At 45.0% G+C, this 26,186-nt stretch overlaps 1 protein-coding gene across 1 annotated transcript in view; it reads left to right on the plus strand.

Moving 5' to 3' along the window:
* Nucleotides 1-23,766, plus strand: part of A2M (alpha-2-macroglobulin) — a 28,099-nt gene extending 4,333 nt beyond the window's left edge. The window contains exons 6-36 of the mRNA XM_084502917.1: nt 256-424; nt 1,676-1,760; nt 2,594-2,714; nt 3,984-4,098; nt 4,335-4,444; nt 4,937-5,095; nt 6,509-6,736; nt 7,077-7,140; nt 7,635-7,777; nt 9,618-9,767; nt 10,415-10,585; nt 11,192-11,324; nt 11,928-12,042; nt 12,375-12,603; nt 12,808-12,934; nt 13,584-13,705; nt 14,891-14,942; nt 15,224-15,307; nt 15,709-15,885; nt 16,394-16,478; nt 17,614-17,770; nt 18,108-18,182; nt 18,456-18,621; nt 19,600-19,823; nt 20,415-20,633; nt 20,926-21,053; nt 21,408-21,498; nt 22,076-22,144; nt 22,583-22,685; nt 22,838-22,879; nt 23,584-23,766. Of these exons, the coding sequence (XP_084359043.1) occupies nt 256-424; nt 1,676-1,760; nt 2,594-2,714; nt 3,984-4,098; nt 4,335-4,444; nt 4,937-5,095; nt 6,509-6,736; nt 7,077-7,140; nt 7,635-7,777; nt 9,618-9,767; nt 10,415-10,585; nt 11,192-11,324; nt 11,928-12,042; nt 12,375-12,603; nt 12,808-12,934; nt 13,584-13,705; nt 14,891-14,942; nt 15,224-15,307; nt 15,709-15,885; nt 16,394-16,478; nt 17,614-17,770; nt 18,108-18,182; nt 18,456-18,621; nt 19,600-19,823; nt 20,415-20,633; nt 20,926-21,053; nt 21,408-21,498; nt 22,076-22,144; nt 22,583-22,685; nt 22,838-22,879; nt 23,584-23,609 (3,939 nt within the window). The 3' untranslated portion in view covers nt 23,610-23,766. The remainder of the gene's footprint in view (nt 1-255; nt 425-1,675; nt 1,761-2,593; nt 2,715-3,983; nt 4,099-4,334; nt 4,445-4,936; nt 5,096-6,508; nt 6,737-7,076; nt 7,141-7,634; nt 7,778-9,617; nt 9,768-10,414; nt 10,586-11,191; nt 11,325-11,927; nt 12,043-12,374; nt 12,604-12,807; nt 12,935-13,583; nt 13,706-14,890; nt 14,943-15,223; nt 15,308-15,708; nt 15,886-16,393; nt 16,479-17,613; nt 17,771-18,107; nt 18,183-18,455; nt 18,622-19,599; nt 19,824-20,414; nt 20,634-20,925; nt 21,054-21,407; nt 21,499-22,075; nt 22,145-22,582; nt 22,686-22,837; nt 22,880-23,583) is intronic.
* Nucleotides 23,767-26,186: the final 2,420 nt, after the last annotated feature.

A 26,186-nucleotide genomic window follows, 5' to 3' on the forward strand; every position in this document is an offset into this window, starting at 1 on the left:
TTGTTTATTTTATTTATATAGCAGGTCTGTAATATTTATTCAAACACATAAAGCTTTAACTTGTATGGTGGCAACCATGTACTCTGGGCCCAGAGCTCGTTTTGTTGTCCAGCCCTGGGCTCCCCAAACAATCCTGCTATTCCTGCCCTGCAGCCTCCCGGGGGTGGGCCTCTCCTCACTGTTTTTGTTAGTGCTTTTTAGTTATTGAAGCCTCACACTGTTCTCACAATTTCCTTGTGGTCTCATTATCTATAGGACCCAAAGAAAAACCGTCTGTACCAGTGGACAGAGGCAGAGTTAAAGGGGGGGCTAATCCAGCTGTTCTTCAACCTCACCTCTGAACCCATCGAAGGAACCTACTCCGTGGTGGTACAGAAAGCCTCTGGGAAGAGAATCCAACATTCCTTTTCCGTGGAGGAGTATGGTAACTGTTGCTGCAGTTTCAGATTCCTTGCAGCTAGCCCAACAGGGCATGAAAGATAATTGAACAGAGCGGTAGATATGATCAGGACATCCTGTATGGCTAGAAAATGTCTCTCAGTTCTCTCCCTCCCAAGCATCATTCCTTTTGGAGAAGAGAAGACTGAAGGACCTGGGCAATCTGTCTTCACTCCTCCCTAAGGCCCAGGCCATGCAGTGCAGTGCTCCCAGCTGCCTATATCAGCAAAGTTCCCAACATGAGCAAGTGTGCTTGTAGCAGTCTATGTTATTGACCAGTGGCTATACCTCCTCTCAGAGGTGATTTAAAGCCACAGCCTCATCTTCAGCTGGCTACACACATCAAGTGTGATGCTATGAGTCTAGGTCTCACCTGCCTGAGTTGGAAAGTCCTGACTTTTTGGTGTATGCTGAGGCTGTAGATTCAGATCTTGCTTGTCCTCCCCCACAGGCTAAGCCTGTAGGTGTTGTGATGCCTTAATGCCTTAACATATCTCTGGTGATTTCATCCCTGTGCCAGTCCCAGATTCTTGAGTAGGAAATGTGATCCTAATACAAATCTGCACATGCCTCCTCCTTCCCCTGCCTTCCCTTCCAGTAGTCACTGCCTCCCTCAACACCCCAGCAAGCCAGCAGCAGCCTTTGTTTAATAGTCTGCTACAATCATGTAGCCAGGATGAGTCTTCTGGAAGCCCACTGTCCTCTTTAATTTGCATGGCTGCCCTGAATTCCTCCTCCTTCTCCCAAGATAGTCACTGTCCACTAACCCTCTTGCAGCTGGGTTTGGATGTGATGTTACTCTGTGGTGAGTCAGCAGGGAAGCTCCAAGGCCTTTCCTGTTTTCCAAACTGCTAAAGTCTACATGCTTTGGAAATGCAAAGACCAAGCTGTAGTCCCAACTCTGTATGTTTCTGAGAGATCTCTGTTGACCTAACGATCTGTTTTAATGTATCATACTGGTGTGGGACTGATAGCCCTTGTGTTACCTAAAGAGCTGCTGTGTTTTAATAGTTGGTGTAATTATCCTGTCTTCTTACCCAACACAGTGGCTGGCTGAATGCCGGTGGCTTTCATTGACTTTGGTGGGATGTGCAGATGACACTGGCCACTAAAATCTGACCAGTTAGATGCTAAAAGCTTTCAGAACATTTGTAAGAATAACCTTTGAGAAGCCTTTGGGTCTCATTCTTATGTTATTCTCCACCATATAGACTATTTTCCTTTGTTTTTGCTGCAGTGCTGCCCAAATTTGAAGTAACGGTGAAAATGCCCGAGGTGATCACCATTCTTGATGAGAAGCTGAAGGTGACAGTTTGTGGCTTGTGAGTGTCATTCTTCTTTCAGTCCTTGGTTTCTGGTTTCACCTCAGCTACTGATGAAGGTCCTGTTGGGAGACTTCATTATATTTCTCAACCATTTCTGGGTTCTAGGACCAAATAGACTACATATACCATTAGACAAAAGGCTTTACAATTTTGCTTAGGACACTTTGTAACATAGAAACATTGTTTTTCTTTTTTGTTTGTTTGTTTTGTTTTTGAGAGTATTTTTGCATATTTTTAACATATGAGGGTCATAGAGGACATAAGATTAGCTGCTGTTCTAGAGAAGAGGTCTTTGTTTATCTCAACTTGGAATTGCATTTTAAACTTGGCTTCTACTCTCAATGCTGTGAGAAAACCATAAGTGATGTTTCCTTTGAGTTATGTCATTCAGTTCTGTGTGGCATGTTCCACACGTCCTGCAGGAAGAGACACAGCATGGGATGAAAAATGAGCTGAGAGACCCAATGCACATACATAGATAAACCAGTTGCGTCTGATTTGGGTGGTGATGTAGATACTTGCAACATGTTCTCCAAGACTAGGTGTACTCTCAACTGAATAAGCATTATAATAAATTATTTCTGCACACTTATGTCTTATTCCTAGGAATCAGGATTATAAGACTCAGTGCTTCTGCCCTTATTGCCAACCTTGATCCTAAAACATTACCAAATTTCTTGCTGCCTTTTACTTCCTATGATGACCCTGCTGTATCATGGAGGTGGTTTTAGGAAAGAGTTTTGGCTCCACTGGGGGTGAGCTAATCAGTTTCTCCATTCCTTTTACATTCCTCATGGCTCTGTTTTTCTTCCTATCCTCCCTGCTTGTAGATACACATTTGGGAAGCCTGTTCCTGGCCTCGTGAGTTTCCGTGTGTGCAGGAAGTTTCAATACTCATCCAGTTGCTATGGTGAAGAGTCTAAGGCAGTGTGTGAGGAGTTCTCTGGACAGGTGAGTCATGATAATTCCAGGGGGCAAAGTGGTAGGAGAAAATGTGGTTTATTGAGCATGCCTTTTAGGTACAAGTTTGCTCTGATGGAGTAGGTACAATCATGAGTGTGAAGAGGGGAGAGATTTCATGTATTTTAAGAAAGCCTTAAGAAGAAATGAAGATTGGATGCAAGGTGAAATCTGAAAGGCCTGTGCTGTAAGAAAGATGTGTGAAAAGGCAAGAAGCTTGATAGAGAAGGAAGAGGTGACAAGAAAAAAATAAAAAAATCAGGAGACTAGCAAGTATAAGGGAATAATGAGATAGGGTAGGTATGCATGGTGAATGCAGAGTTGGGGTTGGCTTGCACTAGAGTCAGTGTGTGGGATCAGAAGTTGTTGCTTGATACAGGAAAGGAACAGAAAGAAGGGGATGAGTTTGAGCAAGGAGGAAAAGAATATGAATTTAGCATCAGTGATTAAGACAGATAGATACTCCCCTGACACACACACTACTATCACACTGGCAAGTCTACAGAGCAAAACTGAATGGCATTTGGAGCATGGACAAGTTGACTCGTGCTAACTTAATTGACAGAAATTGAAGGTATCTAGCTGAGGCAGTTGTGGACATAGGCTAGGACAAGAGAGCAAGCAGAAGAGAGCATGATTCTTGGAATGTGCGACAGCATCATCCCCACAATTGCCTCTGCTACTGTGCTGTAATCCATGCTAAATGGAAACATGAACACTGCAGTGCTAAACTCTGTTCTAGGTAGCTCTTCCCTTGACTGTGGAGACCTGTCTTGTACATGAAGATAATGAGAGGTGGCAAGCTTTTGAAATACTTTTCCAGCTGTTTTATTCTTTCTACACATACACAAACTTTATCTATGGTTTATGTATCACTAGTACTGCCTGTGCATTTTAAGTCAGCAGCTATATTCCAATGTGCCTGACACCTGGCAAATGCTTCCTGTGTGGCATACACAAGAATAATTCTCTATGCTTCTGTATCAAGTGTTTAGAATAATAAACATCATAAACACACACATAAACAAAAATCTTCTAGGTTGCACATTCTTTGCTCTGATGTTCCTGCAGATACTTCAGAATGCTCCTTGCCAAGTTATTTAGGTGCTTTTCCAGTTTTGATAAAAACTGTGAAGAGCATGGCCTGTGAGGCTGTGAGCTTTTCTTCCACCTAACCACATCACACAATGATGGGATCATTAAGTTGGAAAAATGTCATGCACATGAGACTATAACAGCCTTTTTGTTTTCCTCCAACAGACAGACAACCATGGTTGCATTTCTGAAGTGGTAAAAACCAAGTTATTCCAGCTCAAGAGAACTGGATATGAGGATAAGCTCCATGTAGAGGCTAAGATTAAAGAGGAAGAAACAGGTATGAATGATCTAGATCAAAGAGACACATAATAAGCCCTGGAGAGACTAGCAAAGAGGCCTGCCGAGTAAGAGTGAGGGAGAAAAGCAGACTCCCAGTTCTGGAATCCTAAAGTTTCCTGCCTGGATATCAGGAGCATCAACTAAATTTATTGTCCAACAAAGGAGGATTGACCTGGAGCAAAAATAATTAATGTCAGGGAAAGGCAAATTAATTCTTCAATCTTCTTCCTGCAGGAGTGGTGTTGACTGGAACAAGCTTCTCCAAGATCACAAACACCATCAGCAAAATCACCTTTGAGGATTCAGACTCCCACTACAAACCTGGAATCCCCTTCTTTGGACAGGTAGGGAAACCTTGAGAAGTGGAGTGTCATGAGTGCTACTGAACCTCCTGGATGGGCACATGCCCACATCTGCAAATATGCTGAACCTCAGTGTTGCTGCTAATCCCTGATGACCTCCTCAGTTCTTCAGGCTCTCTAACCTGGGAACAGCAGCTGAGAGCATAGCTTTCATTCTGCTTTCCCCCTCTGTCCTTGTGACCCCTCTTCTTCAGTCAAGTCACATTTTGCTTCTCTGGTCTCCTGCTTAATAGGAGGCCTTAACTGGTGTGAGTGCATGTCAGTCTTTGTCTCCAGTCTTCTGGCGCAGAGATGGAGATGAGAAAGAGACAAAGAAGTAAGATTCAGAAAGTTCACAGCCCTCTCTGGAAGAGCGAAGTGATGTGAAGTGATGCAAAGTGCCATGGAAATTTCCCTGTCTCAGATGGACCCAACATCCCCAGCTTAGTGACTGTACAGGTGTTCTCCTGTATCATCCTGTTTCTGTTCCTGCAGGTGAAACTTGTGGATGGGTCTGGTGCTCCAATTGCCAATGAAACTGTGAGGATTTCTTTACAAGGAGGCCAGGAAACCAACTACACAACAAATGAAGAGGGCAGGGCACAGTTTGCCCTGAACACTTCCATGCTGGAATTGGAATCTGTTGGAATTAGAGTGAGTCATGGAGGCAAAGTGATAAAGTGACCAGCAGGGATGGAGGGGGAGTACTTCTGAAGTTTCTACTACATATACAGAAGCACTTAGCTTCTTGATCCTGGTTGTCTTTGCCAACCTCAGCGTCACTATGGTGGAAATAGCCATGCAACAGACCAGGTTGCCATGTGACAATTGCACTTAGCTTGTATTTGATTTCAGCTTGACAATAGTAATAGAGGGTTAGAAGAAACATCAAGAGGTCATATAGTCCGTTCTGCTCCAAGGGATCACCAACCCTACCTAGACAAATCTGTATCAAGGATGCATCTAACTTATTCTTAAAAATCTCTCATGGTGGAGTGCTGCTAGTGCTTCACTGTCTTTTCAACTAAATGATTTCTCAGGTGTCTCATCTAAGCATCTCTCCAGGTTTAATTTAGCATTCTGAGATTCTAAACTCCTCTCTCCTTCCCTCCTTCCCTCCCTCCTACCTTTCTTCCCCTGCCATAAATAGAAAAACAGTATGAACCATTAACAGAAATTCTCTCTGTGGTGTAGAGTTCATTTATCTGGAAGAAGTTAAGTGCTGCTGAGCATCCTTTTGTTAGTGGAAAATGTAATATATATGTAACATACACATTTCCTAATATTTCACCTTGGAATAAGGCACTTTGTCCAGACTTATATTTGTTTTTTCTCCATACAATTCTTTTGTCACAGATTAAAACCATTAAAAAATATCTAGAAGTTTCCACAATGTGCTTGAAAGTTGCAGAATTTTGCAAGATAAAGAAAAGGCAAGAATTTCTAAGTGTAGTGAGAAAGATAAAGAAATAAGGGCATGGAAAGCACATGAAATATTGAAACAGCACCCTTAGAAATGTGAAATATTTTCCCTTCACTCTTATTTTTAGGAAGACATGGCCTCTCACCTGCTAAACTTCTGTTTGATTTAGGTTTTGAATTCTCAATTGGAGAATTTTTCTCCTTTTCCGTAGCATCCTCAGCTTGATCCTGGTGCTAGTAATTCCTGAACTGGACAGCAACATCTGTTCTCCAGTGCCAGTGATGATAATAAAAATTAAAATTGGTTTATTTTCTCTTTAAACTAACTGAGAATTAGAGAGGGCAAGATATTAGGGTAAAGAGTCCATATGATGATACTGACAGTAAGTAAACAACCGATAAAATTCAGTCTATTTGAGACAAAGCCCAGCTTCTCTGGGATTGAGTCATTTCCAGTTATTTGCTCAGGATACTGCCACCCTGTCTGTCTTTCATCTTCGAGGCTCATGTTTCTGTTTTGGGTAGAATGCCTTTTTGTTTTAAGTACAAAAAATACCAAACTTGTAACACTAGACCATGAATGTTGGTCCCAGTTCTTCTGCCTGTGTTTGAGGATCTCTATGTGTGTATTTTCTCCATTTCCAGGCAACTCATAAATCATACTCCCACTGCTTCGACCATTCCTTGGTTTTTCCACATTATGAAGAAGGCCATCTGTACATAAAGCGCTTTTACTCCCCTAGTAAGAGCTTCCTCAAAATTGAGCCCAAGTCTGAGATGCTAAGCTGCGGCTCCCCCACAGAGGTGCGGGTGCACTATATCCTTACACCAGAGGCCGTAGGAGAGGAGAGGAAAATTGTCTTTTACTACCTGGTAAGTTTGCACTTCCCATACAGTCAGCTTGTCACTGGTAATTGTAGAGGAGGTGGAGATGGAAATTGTGGTTTGAGGCAGCAGGCTTTAAACACTTCCCCATCACCCTCCACATGTTCTTTTCCCATGAAAAGGAGGGTCAAGGAGTGAGGATGTCCCAGTGTCCCCTGGGTGAGCACTGGGATTCTGCTACAGGGAGGCAGAGAACAGCTGAGCAGGATGCAGACATCTCCCTGTTGCTCACTTATAAACACTCAGTTACTCTCCTCTCAGGTTCTCCCTCTTTAAGGTTTAGCTCATGCATAACCTCAGTCACAGCAAGGTTTCTCCTTCCATTCAGGTGATGGCCAAAGGAATCATCAAGCAATCTGGCACCAGCATTCTGGATTTGGACCAGGAAAGTGGTAAGTTTCCCTCCCCTGCCATATTGTCTCTGTCCTGTGAGGCTATGCAACTGTGGCAGACACACAGGCTGCTTCCATGTGCAGTGCAGGAATTCCCATATCCATGTTCCCTAGGATGTGGGAAGAGTTTGAGCTTTCTTTTCTGTCTTTACTCATTTTTAGCACAGATTTGCACTAACCCCTGTACCAGCTGTCTTTATTCTAACACTGTGTTTCTGGGGCTTCAGTGTTCCTCAGAGACACTGTCTGGTGGTTTGTTTTTAGAAACTCAACCAAAATTCAGCTTGCTTATGCAGTGTAGAACAGGTCTTGAAACAGGCCTTTCCAGTCAGACAGTGAGTCGTATGCATCTCTTTGAAAACAAATTCATCCCAATTGGAGGCCTAGAGTTTCATTATAGCTAGAATGAAGTTCATCATCAAGGAAAAGCTGGAAATTTGGCTGCTCCATGAGCAGGTTTCCTGTACTTCAACTTTTTGCTCTTGTTTTGTTAGCCAACGGGGTCTTCTTGCTACAGTTGCCTGTGGAAGCTGATATTGCTCCAGTGGCCCAAGTGCTTGTCTACACCACTACTCCTAGCAGGGAGGTGATTGCTGATTCAGCCAAGTTCAACATAGAAAAATGTTTCAGCAATAAGGTAAGTGATCACTTCTTGAGGGAACAGCCATTAGACTGAAACCTGGTAAAACTTTTGTTAGATTTAGCCTGTCCAAGCTCATTTACTTAGATTTGCTAACACTGGACAAGCCACTAATAAATTGTTCTACAGAGCTTCACTGCTTTTTGGTTTGTGCTAGCTTGGAGGAGATCAACTCTTGGAAAAAGGATGCTAGCAGGGATTACACTGCTAAAATCTCTCATCAACAAGTCATAGTCACTGATCTCACAGACAATTTGGGGTAAGAAAAGGGGAGGCCATGTATCTTATGTCATACTGCAACACATGTATTTCACTCCTTTTCACACAAATTCTTTGTAAGAATGATGTGGCATCTTGCGTGGTCGCAGAGCAAAAATAAAACACACACACAGCCCCAGTCCAGTAGGCACATCTAATCTTTGTCAGATCTTTCAACTCTCATACATCTCATCCTGTCATTGTAATTTCTGTTATACATAAATGAAGCTAAACTTTGCTTAAACCTGCCATCTGTACCGAGCAATGAATGGTGGTGCTCCGATAGCACAGATGAGACTGCTTTTCAGCTGAAAGAGGTCAAAGAAAGTTCTGTGAACATACAGACCATGATTCTCTTGTGGACCCGTCTATTCGTTATGCAGAAGATCAGAATAATGTATGAGCAGCCCTAAGAAGAGAGGATCCTCAAGCTGCCATTAGAGCTTCAAAATAATAGTACACTGTTAAAGGCAGTCCCTTGTCCCACTAAAAGCCAAACTAAATGAATTCTTGATATTGGTGTCACTGTAAGACATTGGACACCTGAATTTTCTTTTTATCTTAAAGGTCATTCTATGCACAGTATTAAAGTCTAGGCACATGCCAAGTGCCAATTAATTTATGTGATTAGGTACTGCTTTCCTCTCCAAAAGCATCCTGGATTCAAAGCAGCCTGGCTGGGACAGACTTTGGGCCATCAGTATGCTAGACATGGTTTTTAGTAGCAAGCTTGCTACATTCATTGTTCTGCTGTTTCCTCAAGAATATTTTTTTGCATTCACAAGGTTGGGAGACCACCCTGGGAGAGATGAGGGTTGTCAGCAAAAGGCATTGTGTGGTCTCACTGGGACATGAAGGAGACTGGCAGCTAGTGCAGCTTTGTCAGGGAACATGTTTAGTGTAAGGATGCTGTGATTGCTGTATGTTAGGGGTGCATTTGTATTGCTGATGAGAGGGAAGATCTATGCAGGTCAGCCATGCTATTATAAAACCATGTGAGATAGTGTTGAAATCAGCTTTGCTAGAAAGAACTTGCAGGGCAGAGGTTAGTAGGAGGTCATTAGAGTTGTGAATTAGCTTTTGAGGAAGGCACATTAGTCTGGCAGGTCTCAGCCAACAAGCCGGTTCTTCAGAGCCATCACCAGGCAGTACATATTACAGTGTTGCTCCAAGGTATCACTGCTTCTCATGTTACCAGTGAATCTGCCAAGTGAGATTGCTGCAGGTTTGTTGTATCTCCACAACACCTCTGGTTGCAGCACAGAGATTGAAGCTTGTTCAAAACCATACTCAGCTGTCTGAACAGATCTAGTCACTGTGTGGGATTATCTCATCACATTCACAGTGGCCTTAAAACCCCCAAATGCCTTAAAAGTTGTGAAAAGTCGCGATGCTTAAGTTGACAAGAACTGTTAGTGCTGATTCCTCTGGCATTGCAGGAAGGAAACTCAACAATGTTTCACAGAGGGAAGGGTGTGAGTATACATGTCTGTGTGGGATTCATAGGGTTGGGACTGATGCTCAGCTGGAGTCTTGCAAGGCTAGGGCATCTGTGACATAGGTATTCCTGTGGATACAGGTGGACTTGAGCTTCTCTCCTTCTGAAGGCCTACCTTCTTCTGAAACGCACTTGCTGTTCAGAGCCTCCCCAAACTCCCTCTGTGCTGTCCGTGCTGTGGACAAGAGTGTTCTCCTCATGAAGCCAGAAGCTGACCTGTCACCTGGCTCTGTAAGTACTTAATTTGCGTAGTACCTCAAAGCCTGGTCAGAGCAAGAGCAACCCAGTAATGGGGTAGAAGCAATGAAGAATCCTTCCTGAAAGTGCTGACACAGGAATGCTCTCCTGTGCTCTTGCTAATCTTCAGTGGGCGAAATCTGAGAACTAGGCAGCAGCTGTTTGTTTGTTTGGGATTTTGCACAACTGTAGGAATGGTAATTGGGAAACCCTGTTAAGGAAACTGCTTCTCATGTCCAGAGCCAAAAGCTGTCCCGTGTTTAATGATGATTTTTCAGTTTTTCTCTCTAGACATGGATTTATTTTACTAAAGTAGCATCTAGAAGTGTCAGAAAGTTCATTCTCCTCATGCTAAGCAGCAAATGACATTGCCAGAACAGGGACAAAGGGCTGCAGCCAGGCTGGCCACTGTAATTTTTCATATATTTGAGCCATAGTAACCAGAGTAACATACTGTCCATAGCAAAAGAGGCACTATCTCCAAATTTGGATGTCTGCTTGGACTTCCAGTTTCCTATTGCAACCACTTCAGGGAGGACCATGGCTGTGTGGATTTGACTGTTATGATGCTTGTGTCCAAATCCTTTACTTGTGATGGTGGACACTGAAAAATGCTAAATGTCCTGGCTTCTTCTGCCCAGGTGTATAGCTTGCTGCCTGTGAAGGAATTGCAGAGCTATCGCTATGGTCCAAACGTGCATGTGGATGACCCCCTGGAAGACTGTATCACCTTGAAGAATATAGTTGTGAATGGGATCACCTATTCTCCACTAATGGATAGTAACGAAGATGACACTTACAGCATCCTAAAAGTAAAACCTTCTTGCATGTTTGAGGAGTGAAATGGGAGAAAGAATGAGAGTGCTTAAACCTTTTGTGGCATGATGCAATATAAGGAAATGACTTGTGAATCTCAGTAGTCTGACACCAAGTTCAGTGAGAGTCATAAGCTTCACCTGTCATGACAGCTGTACTCCTGACTTGAATTGATCAGTCTTAAAGTTATCTTTTTACACGAAAAGCTTTGGGATTGGCTTGAATTAAGGTTCTAACTCAAGTTCTGTGCCATTACCTTACCGCATATAAATCAGTACGTCCCTGAGCTACACTGTAGCCACGGATATTTCCTTCCAAAGGGGAGACTCCCTATCTAATCTCTGGCAAATCTGACCCCTAATCTGGAATCAGACTGGAATCAGTGCCCTACAGGCAAAGGGGATCTATCCCTTGACTTCTCTGAGCCACCTGGGCACCCAGACCCAGGGCTGGGGGGGATCATCTCAAGGTCCAAACCACAGACCATAACAGCTTCTGCTTTAGAAGCAATAAAATACTAACATCAAATCTGCTGTGTAAACCTCAGCTGGAATCAGTAACAGCAACAACAAAAAAATAAATCTTGTGTTTCTCTTCCATAGGAAATGGGTTTAAAGGTTTTCACAAATTCCAAGGTGAAGAAACCTAGGTATTGCAACTTTGGCAATTACATACCTGCAGGAATTGCGGTTCCAAGTGCACTCATGTTACCTAACTATGACGTGAGGACAAGCGGTAAAGGAATTGAGTCTTGCTGTCATCTCTATTCTGAACAGAGATCCCATCTGTTTTTTGGGGGGGTAAATAAACAAGAGCTGGGGTTATGGAAGCAGTAATGAAGTGGGGTGTTCACATATGTCATCTTCATCATGAGTGTGGGGCATGTCTCTTTTGCTGGGTTGTAAAGGCCTATGGATAGGCTTAAATCAATATAGAAATAAATATAGAAATTAGATTAGCCAAAGTATAGTTGAACAAAACTAGGAGGTAGATAAGGACTTTTTGTCTTTGTTTCGGTAGATTTCTCTTTCCTTTTGTCAAAGCCAAGCATACAAGGTCATAAACAGCTCTTTCCTCTAAGCTGCTCATTTTTACTTCATTTTTACTTGCCTCTCATAGTATGAGTTTTGCTGGGGACCGGTGGGTAATATGGAAGAGCTAGCCCTTGCTAATAAACACTGACCCAGAAACTTCACTGCTTATAGTACCAGTGCTCACTACAGCAACAGCAAGCATCTGCTGCCAGCACAGCTTCTAATTGTAGTGTATATTGCCACTTTCTCAGACCAAAGCATGATGCTGATGTAGATCTTGTTTGTTTGGAATTATCATCCTTAGACTCTGCTAGAATGTATGCCTCACCAATGCACCGTGTCAGCACTCCTGAAGAGCTGACAGAGACAGTCCGAAAGTATTTCCCAGAAACATGGATCTGGAGTTTAGTATCTGTAAGGTGAATGCCTTGGAATATTTCCTCCCTTCCTTTTATAATATAATTGGTTTTACAAGATGAAAACATGAATCTCATGTCTACCAAGCCTTTTCAATGCCAAGAAGTCCTTCACTGTTTGCAGAGATCAGTTGGCATTCCCCTGTGATGGAATTGCCTTTGTCTGTGGTTAGGTTTGTCCACATAGTAGTAGTGATTTTAGAAGATGTTCAGTGCCCAATATAGTGTGCCCAATCATTCATACAGCAAATATGATTCATTAGGCGGAAAGGGATACTGATAGTCACCAAAATCCCGTAAAAATCACCCTGTCCTTTCTTGCTGTCTCTTGCCAGCTCTGAAGGAAATGCTGAACTAGATGTGACCATCCCTGACACCATCACCGAGTGGAAAGCCAATGCGTTCTGCACTTCATCAGACACAGGCTTTGGCCTATCCCCAACAGTGTCTCTCAGAGCCTTCCAGCCCTTCTTTGTAGAGCTCACCCTGCCTTACTCTGTAGTGCGTGGTGAGGCCTTCACACTGAAAGCCACCGTTTTCAGCTATCTGACAGCCTGCATAAGGGTATGGAAGATTGAAATCCTTCTCTGTACCCACGTACCTTCTTGTACACTTCTTGCCTTCACCTAACCTTATCTCTGAGTAGCCTTAGACCCTTCTTTGCTAGAGAAGAAATAACTATTGCTATTTTTTCCTGTGTCTCTGATATTTTCTCCCTGTCTCTCAAAATCACCCCTCCTCAATTATATCTCTCTCTACAAATGGCAGGTCAGTGTGGCTCTGGCTCAGTCTACTCAATTTCTGGCAACTCCAGTGGGAAAGGAGGAAGAATCTTATTGTCTCTGTGAGAACGGGAGGAAAACGGTGGCTTGGCTGGTGACTCCCAGATCTCTAGGTAAAAGTCTCAGAATACTGAAAACTGCAGGGAGGGTTTCTCTATGCTATTCTCCCAGTTCAGTATCTGGTGTTAGAGCTACATAGTTTCCTGGGAAATACCGTGGCTGAGTGTCTCATCTCCGGTTATGCAGGATGTAAAGGCTGGTGGACTCCTAGTGTCCAAGGCCATGTCTGGCACTATGTGCAATTTCATCAAGTCTTACAGGCCTTGGACATCAACTTCTGAAACTTTGCTGGCTGGCAGGGACATTCTGTCAGTTCCATCCATGTCAGAGATTTGATGATTGCTCCATGAGGCCTTCACACTCTGCTTTTGCTGTTGCTGTTACATGTTGTGGTAGCAGCCATGGTTTGCATGCCAAGTAGCGGAGTGCTGAACAGCCATGATACTGATGAGTCCCACCACAGTGGTGTCCTAAGTTCTGGAAAAGAGCCACCAAAACAGTCACCTTTCAATGGCAGTGCAGCCCATCTGCTCCAGCATGCATTCCGATTTAGATAGCTAAATTCCTGTGGGAAAGAAGCTGGGCTCAGCTGTGATGGGAAATCCTTACCTTTGGGCCTGCAGGCTGAAACTCCCAGAAATGTCAATGAATCCTATTCCCTGGTGCTGCCCAGCAGGACTGGCTGACCCCTGTTTCCTCCAGGGCAGGTGGAGTTCTCGGTGAGCGCTGAGGCCCTGCAAAACCAGCAGCCCTGCGGGAACGCCATAGTGGAGACCCCTGAGAAAGGACGGAAGGACACAGTCATCAGACAGCTGCTGGTGGAGGTATGGGGGCTGTGGGCAGGGGAGAACTGAGCTGTCTAACAGGCTAGAGTGTTCACTGCATAGACACATGAAACAGAGCTCTAGGGGGTCACCACACAGTGTGGTGATATGATGGTCTTACATTATCTCTGTACTTTGGCAGGGCTACATAAAGGTTGCAGGTTAATAACTGTGCAAAAACTGTGTCTCCTGCCAGTATTTTAAACTTTCCCCATCTCCTAATGTAAACAGTTTGCCAGTCAGCACAAGCTGTCTCTCTGTTAGCTGAGTAGCCAAGCAAACTGCTTCTTAAGCTGAGTGTTACACAGTTCTGTTTGCTACCATAGCCTGGCTCCAGGGTGAAGGCAGGGGAATCACAAGCACCTAAGGGAGTTAGATGCCTGCAGAAAAGTCCCCACAAACTCCAGATATTATAAAAGTCCAGAAAACGTGTTAAAATTGTACAGCTTATCCATTTCCTATGGCAAGAAGAGTTGCAGATACTGCATGGTATAGAAGGAAATGTTATGTGGCAGTACTGCTGCTTTTATAAGAAAATGCTAGTTTATTATGCTGGGTGTTGTAAATCTGACAGAAATATTCTGTGTTCTTAGCCTTTCTCTGTATCATAAAACAACTTAATGCTTGCATACTATGTTGTATTGTACCAGTAGTGTCATTGCATATTACAGTGCACATCTTTACTTCCTATTGTCAACTTTTTTTTTTTTTTTCACAAGGCATCTGCAGGTTTATGATAAACAGAACTGCAGACACCTTCCAGGCAGCCCTCTAGAGCTACTTTGAGCTTTTGCTAGCAAAAGCACTTACTGTAAGCTGTAGTACTTGTTAAAATGATACAGGAGTTTCACTTCATACAGCAGTTAAAATAGTCACCCATGTGATTGCCCTGCAGCATTTTCCCTCTCCTTCTGCTGTCCTTCATCCATGTACAACTGTGTTGGGTCTGTCATTTTGGATTCTGGATTTTTTTAATTTATTTTATATTTTATTTTTACTTAGATTATTATTTCAGAGCTCTTTTTTTTTTTAAATTCCAGGAAGTGTTTGTGACTGCCTTCCCTTCTCCAGTTCACTCACTTTTATTTTCACTCTGTTCTTAGGGATGTTGTTAAGGATCCCTCTGCCTGTATTCCCTGTCTCAATAACTTCTCGTTTCTCTTGTTTTTCTTCATCCCACTCAAGCCTGAAGGAGTTGAGAAGGAAACAGCCCAGAACTTTGTGCTCTGTGCAAAAGGTAAGGCCTTCTCTCCCCGTTCTCTCCATTTGTTCTTGTGTGGGTGGTGGGGGACATGCCTGGAGGAGGAAAATAGTGCTGCCTCTACCATTTTCTGGATAGGCTGATATTTCTAGATAATCAGAACATACCCCATCACTTGGGACCCTGAGACCTGTTTCTTTATAGCAAGGGATGAAGGGAAGAGGAGGCTTTCCTGATGTTCTACTGAAGCCCCTTGCTCTTATATTAGACAGTTTTTGGGACTGCACTGAAACTGTTTGGTCTTGTTTCTCTCTCAGGAAAGAGTTTGCAGGAGAAGTTTTCCCTGTCGCTCCCCTCAAATGTGGTGCAAGACTCAGGCAGAGCATATTTCTCAGTGCTGGGTGAGTGAGCTGCCCAGGAAGGATCTGATGGGAGAAAGAACCATGTACTGTTTCTGCCTGCCTGCCTACCTGTGTTGGCCTCCAACCTCACAGCTTTTTCTCCTGGTTCCTAGTACACCTCACTCCTGCATTTCATCCCTTCTGTCTCAAGTACTTTCCCTTCTAGTTCTGATCTTCTTGTTCCCTTTTCTGAATCTCATTCCACTCAGGGTTCTCTGCAGTGCCCTAAACATTGACTCACTACCGTCCTTTTCTGTGTTTCATTCCAGGACCATTATCAATACAGATTTTCTTTTGTTCTTTTCTATCATCTCCTGCTTCTTTTGTTCTGTAGCTTCCTCTCATTCTGGTTGTCAGCCATGAATTTTGTTAATATCCCTCTCATATCTCCTGTTCCCTAGGTGACATCATGGGCACTTCCATGCAGAACCTGCACCAGCTCCTCCAGATGCCATTTGGCTGTGGAGAACAGAACATGGTCCTGTTTGCACCCAACATCTATGTCCTGGACTATCTGAACAAGACAGGGCAGTTGAGTGAGGAGATAAAATCCAAGGCCATTGGATACTTAGTGAGCGGTGAGCTGGGACACAACTTTTGCTTCTGCTTTGGATTTTTTCCAGATCCACTGTGGCTTTCTTCTGTCAAATGCTGGCCAGATGTGCAAAGAGAGCTTCTTTCTTGTTCAGATCATCTCTTCTGCATGCCAGTGAAGCCCCTTCCATGTTTGTTCCTTTATTATTATCTGTTTCTTAAAGCATTAGGATACCCAGTCATTGTACCCACTTTTCTCTGCTCCCTAACAGTGTCACAATCCAGTGCACAGTTGCAATGTGACCCACTATAGTAGCTTGTTGTCATTAATGTGTCCTGCCTGCCTTCTGAAGAAAGACAGGTGCTACTTCTCCTCATGCAGTATAAAAAGTGTATGGAGGTAGGGATGTATCAGTACTTCTTATTTGCTAGTATAGGACTGACCTGCTCCTCTCTCTTTTGCTTTTGCTGTAATAGCTGTTTTTATGTTCCCTCATCCCTCAGCAGATGTTCTCCGGCATCTGTGAATCTTGCTTTAACTCTTTGTTGCAGGTTATCAGAGGCAGCTGAACTACAAGCATGCAGATGGCTCTTACAGTACCTTTGGACAACGCTATGGCCAACCAGGGAACACCTGGTGAGATTGAGTGTCACCCGTGCCTCCCCTGTATCCTCTCTTTCTCAGCTACACAGCTATAATACATGCTGTATGATGGTAAATAGGAAACGCTGTTGTAGATAAGCAGTCTTTTCAGAGATATTCTGGTCCCTGTGCTGCCTCTCACTTCATGAAAGAGGATGCATCAGCCAGTTACGTAGCTGAAGCACCTCCTCCCACCTGCAGCTCTGAGGACCATGACGGATAAGAAGGAAGGAAATAAGTTGGGAAAGAAGGGAGCAGGGATTTTACATTCCAACTGGACAAAGCTGAAGAGTTGCAGTGACAGCTCTTCTAGAGCAGCATCTGCTGAGAAGGCTGCTGGGAAAGGTATTTGCATATAAGTGGAAAGGATGATAATCTGAGAGCAGTGCTGTATGGTTATTTTTCAAAAGTGTTTGTCTGTTACTAAGCAAAGACATCTTAGACAAAAGTGTGTGTTGCCAGAGTGACTTACTGTGAAAATTTGAGTTGATTCAGAATATCATTGCCGTTCACTTTCAACTTTAGGTAATGGTAAAAGTGGATGATTTCATCACCTTCTGTTTGCTTTTAGTCCTCGTGTCTCAACAGAACATTGGCCTCTCACTACATGCTTGTTTCTTCCCATAACTGCTTTGTAACAGCTCTAGCCTCTCAGCTCACTCTTTTAATATGTGCTACTATATTCATAGTTTTACTGACACATCTGGGGAATTCTGGGAAATCCATGAGACATGAATTTCTAGTGAGAGTCCTGCCAGCAGACCATGAGCTACGAGGGATTCATTCTTCCCTGTCATTTTGATTATTGCTGTCACACAGATGTTAAGCTAATTGGCATACAATTATCTGCTTTTTCCAAAGAGATTTGTTTAGATGCAGATTGTCTTTGTCCTCCAAACTATAGCTTCAATGCAAAAGAATCATAGGGTTTTATAGGCCCAGAGACAGAGGAGAACTCAAGGTGAGAAACAATTTTTTGACAGATACTTTGAGGTTAAGATGTACTTGTGGTCCAACTAATTGGCCTTTCATTCCCCAGGCCTTCCTGCCTTCCTCCAGACAGGTGAAGTGCACATGAGATGGACAGTGGGCCTGCACAACCCCTCTCACTGCTCTTTCTTCATTATAGGCTCACGGCCTTTGTCCTCAAGTCCTTTGCCCAGGCCCGGCCATACATCTTCATATATGAGGAGCACATCCAGGATGCTTTGATCTGGCTCACTCAAAAGCAGAAGGAGAATGGTTGCTTCCACAGTTCTGGGACACTCCTGAACAATGCCATGAAGGTAGCATGCCTGCCTGGTTGGCTTTTAGTTAGGCTTGTGCTTGACCATAAGTCAAATGGGTGCAGTTGAGCTTCTTGAGCACCCAGACAGAGAAATCCCATGTCAATGGCAAGAAGTAATGAGGCAGAGGCCATTCTGTATGATTGCCATGACAGGAAGAAGAGTCAAGGCAAACCTGCTGTATAAAAGTAACAGTGATAGCACCATATGAGCAGCAGTGGGGGGAGGAAAGCTAAAGGGTCTACAGTACAGAATAAAGTATTACCACAGCAACAGTAGAAAAAAATGAAGATGAAAAAATACGTCACTAAACATCTACCTTTGTCTTTCCTGGCAGGGTGGAGTGGACAATGAGGTTTCACTGACGGCCTACATCACTATTGCACTGCTGGAGATTCCTCTGCCTGTAACTGTATGTGACTGCACCCTAACTTGAGTCAGTCTAGGATGACACAGTACTGTCCAGAATTTGACCCAGACTGGAAAAAGTACACAGCTGTTGGTTCCTGTGATATAGGAGTTATGTGCTGTCATGTTAGACATTTCTGAAAAATACTGTACTCTTTATGTCCCTACACCTTATTCTGGCAGACCCCACTTCAGCATCCAGGGGAATGATGTATAGTTAGTAAGGCACAAACCTCATCTATTCCCAGCCTTCCAAAAATTGGTTATCTCTCCACAGCACTCAGTGGTGCGTAATGCTCTCTTCTGCCTGGAAACGGCAGCAAATGCAGAAGAAAACCACGTGTACACCAAGGCACTGCTGGCGTACGCCTTTGCTCTGGCAGGAAAGGAGGAGAAAAGGAAGGCAATGCTTGGCTTGCTTGAAAAGGAAGCAGTGAAAAAAGGTGAGTGTTCCTGGTGGGACATTGCTTTCTTCCAGCCCACAGACCTTACCTCTTCTCTTGATAACATGGCTCTTGTTGGTGGTGCAGTGGGTGCAGGAAATGGCTTGTGTGGGTGGGGAAAAGTGTAGAGAGAGGAAACACTTGTGCAAGGTAGTTGCATTTTTGACAGCTCCCTCTCAGTGTCCAGTCCCACTTCTCTGCTATGAGGGGATTCCTCAGGAGGCACTGCACAGCACACCATCAGTGCTGAGCAAAAGCATGGCTCTGCTAGCATCTCACCTTACTCTGCTCCTTTTGTAATGCCAAAAACAACTTAGTAAAGGCTTAGCAATGTTTATGGGTGCACCTTCCTCCCAGCGGATGTGCTTGACACAGAAAAAAGTACAGAGGATGATAAACTAGGGAAGAGAGAGATATGCTGAGACAGAAGACGAACATACGGGTCATTTCAGAGGCCCTAGCGTAAGCTCCGTGTCTTGCAGGAAACCGCATAAAGACTCAGAAGTGTTCTGGTAAAGTCAGCCTGGGCAGTCAGTTTGCCCAAGTGTTGTCTGTCACGGTGCTGAAGGAAGCACCACCAGCACCTTCTGCCTTCTGCACCTGCGGGTGGCTCTCAAGCCCTGCTCCTCACGGAGCTTGTTACTTGCCCCACCCGGGCATCTCTGCTCAAACTGGGACAGTGTCCCAGCCCGGTGCTCCGTGTAGATCTCTGGCTCCATGAGGTGTTCAAGCCTTTAAATGCCTCCATGAGCATGGAGTTTAAGTGCAAGCGGTATCCTGGTGCAAAGACAGGACCTCAGCACTCCTAGACTAGTTGTAACCGTGCAACGAGTGAGGCGCTATTTCTCTGCTCCTGTTTCACCCTGTGGTTGCATGCTGGGGACTCTGTCCTCACCGCAGCACCAACAGGGCCAGTAACTCCTTTGCAAGTAAGTGTTCCCTGTTGTCTTCTTTGCCCACTCCCTGCCTCCTGTGAAGATGGATCTGTTCACTGGCAGCGGCCTGGGAAAGAGATGGTGGCTGATCTCCCCTACTATCGCTACCGAGCTCCCTCTGCTGAAGTGGAGATGACGGCCTATGTGCTCCTCGCTTACCTCACCACACAGCCGGCGCCTTCCCAGGATGAGCTGTCGTTCGCATCTCTTATTGCAAAGTGGATCAGCAGTCAGCAGAATCCCAATGGAGGCTTCTCCTCCACCCAGGTGAGCAACTCCCCTCCCGTGAGCTCACACGTCAATGTCAGGAGAGTGTCAGCGTGTCAGAGAGCAAGGTAGGAGCACGGTAAGGTTTGCCCCGGCAGGAACTGTACCCCTGCAGTTAGCCCTGTAGCGTCTGCCGCAGCTACCGAGTTCCCAAAAGGCTGCAGGCCAATATATATGCCAAGTAGAACCAATGGGAGTGACTGATATTCGGATTCATGTCCTGGCTTTCTTGACGCAGAGGGACAGAATGGCAGTGGCATGAGTGACAGTGCAATTTGGGGTCCTCACCACAGTTTGTGTATGCACATGCAGGTGCTGCTTCCCCCTGTGGAGAATGCTTTTGAAGGCTCCACAGAGCTCCACAACAGGGAGTTGAGGGTCAAGCGAGTGCTGTGCAGAGGACACAGCGAGAGCATGGAATCGTATAAAAACTCACCTTTTCCATCTCTCCTTCCTTAAGAGTGGGGAAAATGGAGAGTGGAGGAGAGGGTGCCCACCGCCAGCAAAGGGCAGGCTCTGGGAGGACGGGTTGTGGAAGGGCTGACTGGGCTAACGCAGCCATCCCTGGGTGCCGGGACCCGTCTCTTGCAGGACACAGTGGTGGCTCTTCAGGCCCTGTCTCTGTACGGAGCTGTCACCTACGCCAAGAGCGGAACAGCTTCCCAAGTGACCCTGAGATCTGGAGGGGACTTCCAGCAAGACTTCCAAGTGGACCCCTCAAACCGGCTGCTGCTGCAGCGCGTCCCCCTGCCCCAGGTGCCTGGGGAGTACAGCGCAGAGGTGTCTGGTGAAGGATGCGTCTACCTGCAGGTGAGGGTGGTGGAGGCTGGTGCTGTCCCGGGAGGGGAGCCCCTTCCCCGGGACAGCAGGAGCCAGGGAGAGGACAGCAAGGACAAGGGAGAGGGGAGGCATGGGAGGGAAGGCTGTGGCGGAGGAGAGAAGTGTTGTTGTGCGGGGGAAAAAGAGCAGGAGGGACAGTGCTGGAAGTGTGAGGGAGCTGTGAGAAGGGAGAAGAGGGAGGGCTGGGCAGGTAGGCGACGGTCTCTCTCCTGGGCTGTGCACGCACACCCACGCTCACACAGAGCTGCTGGCTCTCCCCCAGACGAGCCTGAGGTACAACGTGCAGCCCACGCAGGAGGACGCGCCCTTCACTCTCCATGTGTACACCACCCCAGAGACCTGCGAGGACTCCCAGGTCCCCAAGGTCTTTAACATAGGCATAAATGTCAGGTAAGTCCGTGCCTGGTCTGAGCCTTCCTGGGAAGCCATGGGAGCTGGAGGAGCTCTGGTGGTCCAGGGTGAGGCAGTCTGGGAGGGGCAGGGCAGCCCCCGCAAGGTGCGCCAGAAGCAGCCGTGCTGGGAGGAGGCTGTGGAGGAAGGGGGCGTCCTGCGGGGTGAAGCTGTGTGAGGAACCCAGGGCTGCAGTAGTGAGGGGTGGCACAGGTGTCTAGGGAAGTGCAGTGGGCTGGAGAAGAAGGTGTTGGGCTGCCAGAAAGCGGTGGGATGTCAGGCGTTAGGGAAGAAGTGGAAGTGCCCCCAGCTTTGACTCGAGGTGCTCTGAATCTTTGCTGCTTGGTTCCTCAGTTACACAGGTGAGCGCAACGTCTCCAACATGGTGATTGTTGATGTGAAAATGCTGTCGGGATTCATCCCTGTCAAGTCTTCAGTAAGAAAGGTAGGCGCCCATGTGAATTATTTCTCCAAGGATATCTGCCCCTAATCCACGCCCTTTTTTGAAGGTGGCCCTAGTTGTTTTGGTATCTTTTCCACTGTTAGCCCTGCCTCACTTTTTCCCCTAGTTCTTGTACCCGTCTCCTCTCCACAGGTCTCCCGTGGTGCTTACCTTGTGCACAGAATCTTACCTTTTGTCTTATAGTTAGTCCTGTAACAGCTTGTTTCTAGATTACCTTTTGAGAGGTTCATCAAGTGCATGGCCTATAAAATAGTAGAGATTATGAGATGACACTGCGGAACTAGCAAGCCTGAAATAATGTGTTATTATTGTGTTTTTCCATTGCTGTGTTTGGGCCAGTTATATGTCTCTGCTGAAGCTAGGCAGTACGTCATTTTGCCAGACTGGTGAAGGGAAGACCTTGGGCCTACCAAGGAGGCACTAAGTTCCATGCTGCAGACTTAGTTGTTTCCCTCATTCCCCCTAGTATTTATTCCCTTAGTGTCCCATCCATAGGGCTGCGGAAGTGGCAGAGGGAGATTACTCTCAGCTCAGTAAAATTTTGCTTTTCTTTCTTTAGCTGCAACAACGCTCAGGTATTGAGCGTACGGATTTGAGTACCAACCATGTTTTAGTGTATCTGGAAAAGGTGAGTGTCCATCTGGGGCTGGGATGGGTCAGAGAAACACAAGCATGGGGACACCCAGGGCAAAAGACATGGACCTCAAAACTACCATGGGTCTGACAAAAGTAGGAATGAACTTCATACTGACTTTTGCCAAGCTTTCAAGATTTACTGGTACCTTCCTCCCAGCCCTCAGCAGGTTTTCTCTCCATGCCTGCACACAGATCAGCCCACACCTGCCCACCAGCCACCGGCTCCCCAGTGTGGGGAAAGGCCCCAGGGTTTCCCCTTGCCCCTCAGCCAGGCCACACACACCCCCAGGGCCCAGGGTGGTGGTGCCTACCACCAGGGCCCACTGGTGGCAAGGAGAGCACTAGTGGAATGAGGCCAGTGAGGAGACACCAGGAGGGACCAAGGCAGATGCAGAGGCACCCCTAAGCCTCCACTGCTTCCCTTCCCCAGCTGAACTATGAGACCTTGAGCTTTTCCTTCACGGTGGAGCGGGACATCCCTGTGCAGGGCCTGAAGCCAGCCCAGGTGAAGGTCTATGACTACTACGAGACAGGTAAGTGAGGGTCTGGGGGTGCCCTTGGGAACGAGCATGGGGAGTTCGATACGTGGAAGTGCATGGGAGCTCTGGGGACCCACAGCTGCCCCTGGCACCCATCCCTATGCCAGCCAACAGCCCTGCTCTCTCCTTCCCCTTCTGTTTTCCAGATGAGTTTTCCACACAGGAGTACAGCGCTCCCTGCACCACAGGTAGAGTACAGAGGAACAGATGACATGTTCTAGTATGGCCAATTGCAGGTTCTTTTGAATGAACATCTTTGCAAACCTGGGGTATCCTCAGCCTAGATATAGTCTCTGGGCATGTCTTCACTATGGCTCTAGCAGTCTTGTGACATACCTTAGTACAGAGAAGGAATGCAATACTGGCTACACCATGTCCTGTGTAAGCCCTTCATTTTTGTTCACTGAGGCTCGATCCCAATGTTATGGCCTTAATTTACACAGAGACACTTGTATTTTCCTCTGTGTATGTCACGTTGAGGAATTGCCTCCCAGCAGTCTTGGGGAAATTATGATGCTATTGACATGCCTTCAGTGGGGACCTATCAAATTGCCCTTTTTTTTTCTTCTTTTTTTTTTTTTTTTTTTTTTTCCCATCCTTTGGGAAGTCCAGGTGCTGAGAGAGAACATGTACAGAGGTAGCACATGCTTTCTAAGGTGGATATCTCTGCCTCCCCTTCCCTCTCTGTAGCAAGGATTTCTTGAACATGTCCAACCATTCCCAATCCATCTGTGACTCAGAATTTTAGGTGATGTAGGTTCCTAGGTTTTAACTGGGCTTGAACTCACATGGCATGAAAGAAGGGGCCACCAGAATGCAGGGAAGATATCTGGGACTCTGGATACTGCTTCCTCAGGAACCATCTCTCATTCTGTCCTTTCCTCACCTCCAGACGAAGCCGAAGAGGGAAATGCTTGAAGAACACATCTTATGTGAGCCCTGCTGGATCAGCTCACATGTCTGTGCCTCTAGAGGATCTTCTTGTTAAGGTGGCCTACTGAAACATTACATAAGGACACCTCAACACCAAGAAAAGAAGTGACAGTGTAAATAAATTAAGTCTTGATTCTCCAAAGATGCCTCTGGCCTTATTTTTTGTTAGTGTGCCTTTTTTCTCTTCCCATCTGCAGCTCAGACTATGGTCTGAGATTTAGATAAAGAGCCATCCATTGCAAGAAAGTGTTTGGCAATTCCTCTGGAATACCAGGAGACAGACATTTTTTGGCAGTGGGGAGGTTTGTCATCATACTTGCCAGTTCTCTAGGAGGAAAGGGAATTCTGCCTGGTCCACTATGCCCTGGAAACTTGGATCCCTGCTTGTAAATGTGGGTGTTTTCTGCAAGACAGTTCTTGGACATAAACCTCTCTTCATGTAACTCCTGCGATTCCATGGTGAAACCACTGCTGTGCAGTAGATGGGCTGTATAACCTGTCCAAACTGATTTTTCAGAACAGATAGAAGTGAAGGGAGGACCTGTGAAAGGAAACATTTCCCATTCTGGCACAGAAGACGTTGTCTGTTTCCAAACAGCTGAAGTGAAATCAGAGGGGGACTGGCAACTTAACATCATCCAGAATTTCAAACAAGATCTACCTTCTGAGCTAAAATTGTTGCATTTTTTATGAAAACTTTATCTTATTCCCCTCAGAGGAGGCCTGTAGGACTATTTTATTCTTTTGAGTAATTTTCGTACAGTTTTCATTTTCTCCCCTTTGACAAGTTGCTGATCTTGCTTGACCCTAGCTGACCTAGTCTGATGTGTTACATGGAGTGAACAGTAGGTTAGAAGGTGTGATGGCCAAAGGAAGCATGACAGAGTGTTTTTGTAGAAGCTTTTATATGACCAAATAACCATGCTCTTTTTTCTAATGCTTATGTGTCAACCTTACTGTGCCTATAAACTCTGAATGGGTATAGCAACAAAAGTCTGAGTGGAACTTTTTCTTGTAATTGGCCAAATTATATGGGACAATTACCAAATTGCTTGTCTGATTCCTGAGTTCCCATCATCTTGGTATGTCCTTTAGAAACAAAACAAATCAACCAGAGTGCTAGTGTGTTTCTAACTTTTTTCTAACTAGGCTTACAGCTAAGCTCACAATTAGGCTTAGAGTATTTCAGCAAAATTCAGATGAGAGGCCCTGTATCCCTATCTGGTAGTTTGAGTTAAACTTTTTGCATGTTAGTTACACAAATTATCACATACATTCTAGTCTCCCAAAGATCTCTTCCAAAGATGCAGTAGAGGTCAGCCCTAGCTCACTAGGTCATATGGCATGTGGTGTATTTTATTTGAATTGCTCTGTGTGCAGAAGTGCCTTTGAACTTTCCAATGATAGCTTAAGCAAACATATCTGTAGGAATCCCTCATGCAGCTTGTTTCATATGCACAGACCCAGGTTGTCAATAATATGTCACAGATTAAGCAAATAACATATTTATTTTAATGTTGCTTAAGCTCTTTGAGTTGTCATTATCCATGTGGGTGTCTGAAGATCCTCTTTCCCTTTTATGAGCTAAAACTCATCATTTTGTGAGGAAAGCAATTTGCTCTGGCATTTTTCTTTTTTTATAGTTGTCCCCCTGCTTTGGGATTATTAGAGTATTGGAGATACAGTATTGGAGATACAAAGTCCCCGCTGAGACTGTTAGTTAAGGCCAAGCAGGTTCAAAAGTGCCAGGTGTGCAAACTTGTGCATGCAGACATAGGTTTGCAAATACAGATCCATCTACAGCAACCTGTAGATGGATGTCAACAGCTCCTTTAGTTTCATTTGCTTTTTGGCAAGTAGTTTACCATGGTTATGTTGCTGCATCTTTTCTGCCTCAAATGAAACAAAGTGATCATCATGACAATTTAGTTTAAAAATGTGTAAAATGTCTGGAATATGTTCCATTCACAGAATTTGGATAATGGTTTTCTACCAAAGAGTTAACACAATATTTTGTGGCTGCCAGGTTAAATTAAACAACACCTAATTGCTGCCCATGAGTAGCCACATCACTTATCATCTGGCTGGAGTTCCCTACCTAGCCCACATCTGTAAAGTAGTTTAACATCCCTCTGCTTGACTAGGATGTGAATTGTCTGTCACATGCTTGCAGGCCCTCCATGGCATATGACACAGGAAACTTTATCAAGGCTACTGTAGGAAAGCACAAGAATATCCAAATATTCCATTTCTACCCCCATAGAGCACGCTTTACATGCTTCAAAGGCAAACTGCAATGGTCTAAAATCAAAACAGTTTCATTCAGAACCCAAAAACTATGTCGCTTTTAGCACCTGGAAAATAAATTATGTTATGCTAGGAAATGAAATGGTTTTACTATTTCTAAATCAAATAAAAATGGAATTAGTATTCGTGCTCAATTAGAAATTTTTCTCAGTATTCTCTGAAGCCTGTTGATTTCATAGGCTTCTCTGAATATGAGGTGTCAAAAAGGTCTTGGGTGAGTGAACACCAATCACCAAGAGATAATGTGAAATAATA

The sequence above is a fragment of the Aythya ferina genome, assembly GCF_964211825.1.
Source record: "Aythya ferina genome assembly, chromosome: 1".
NCBI lineage: Eukaryota > Metazoa > Chordata > Aves > Anseriformes > Anatidae > Aythya > Aythya ferina.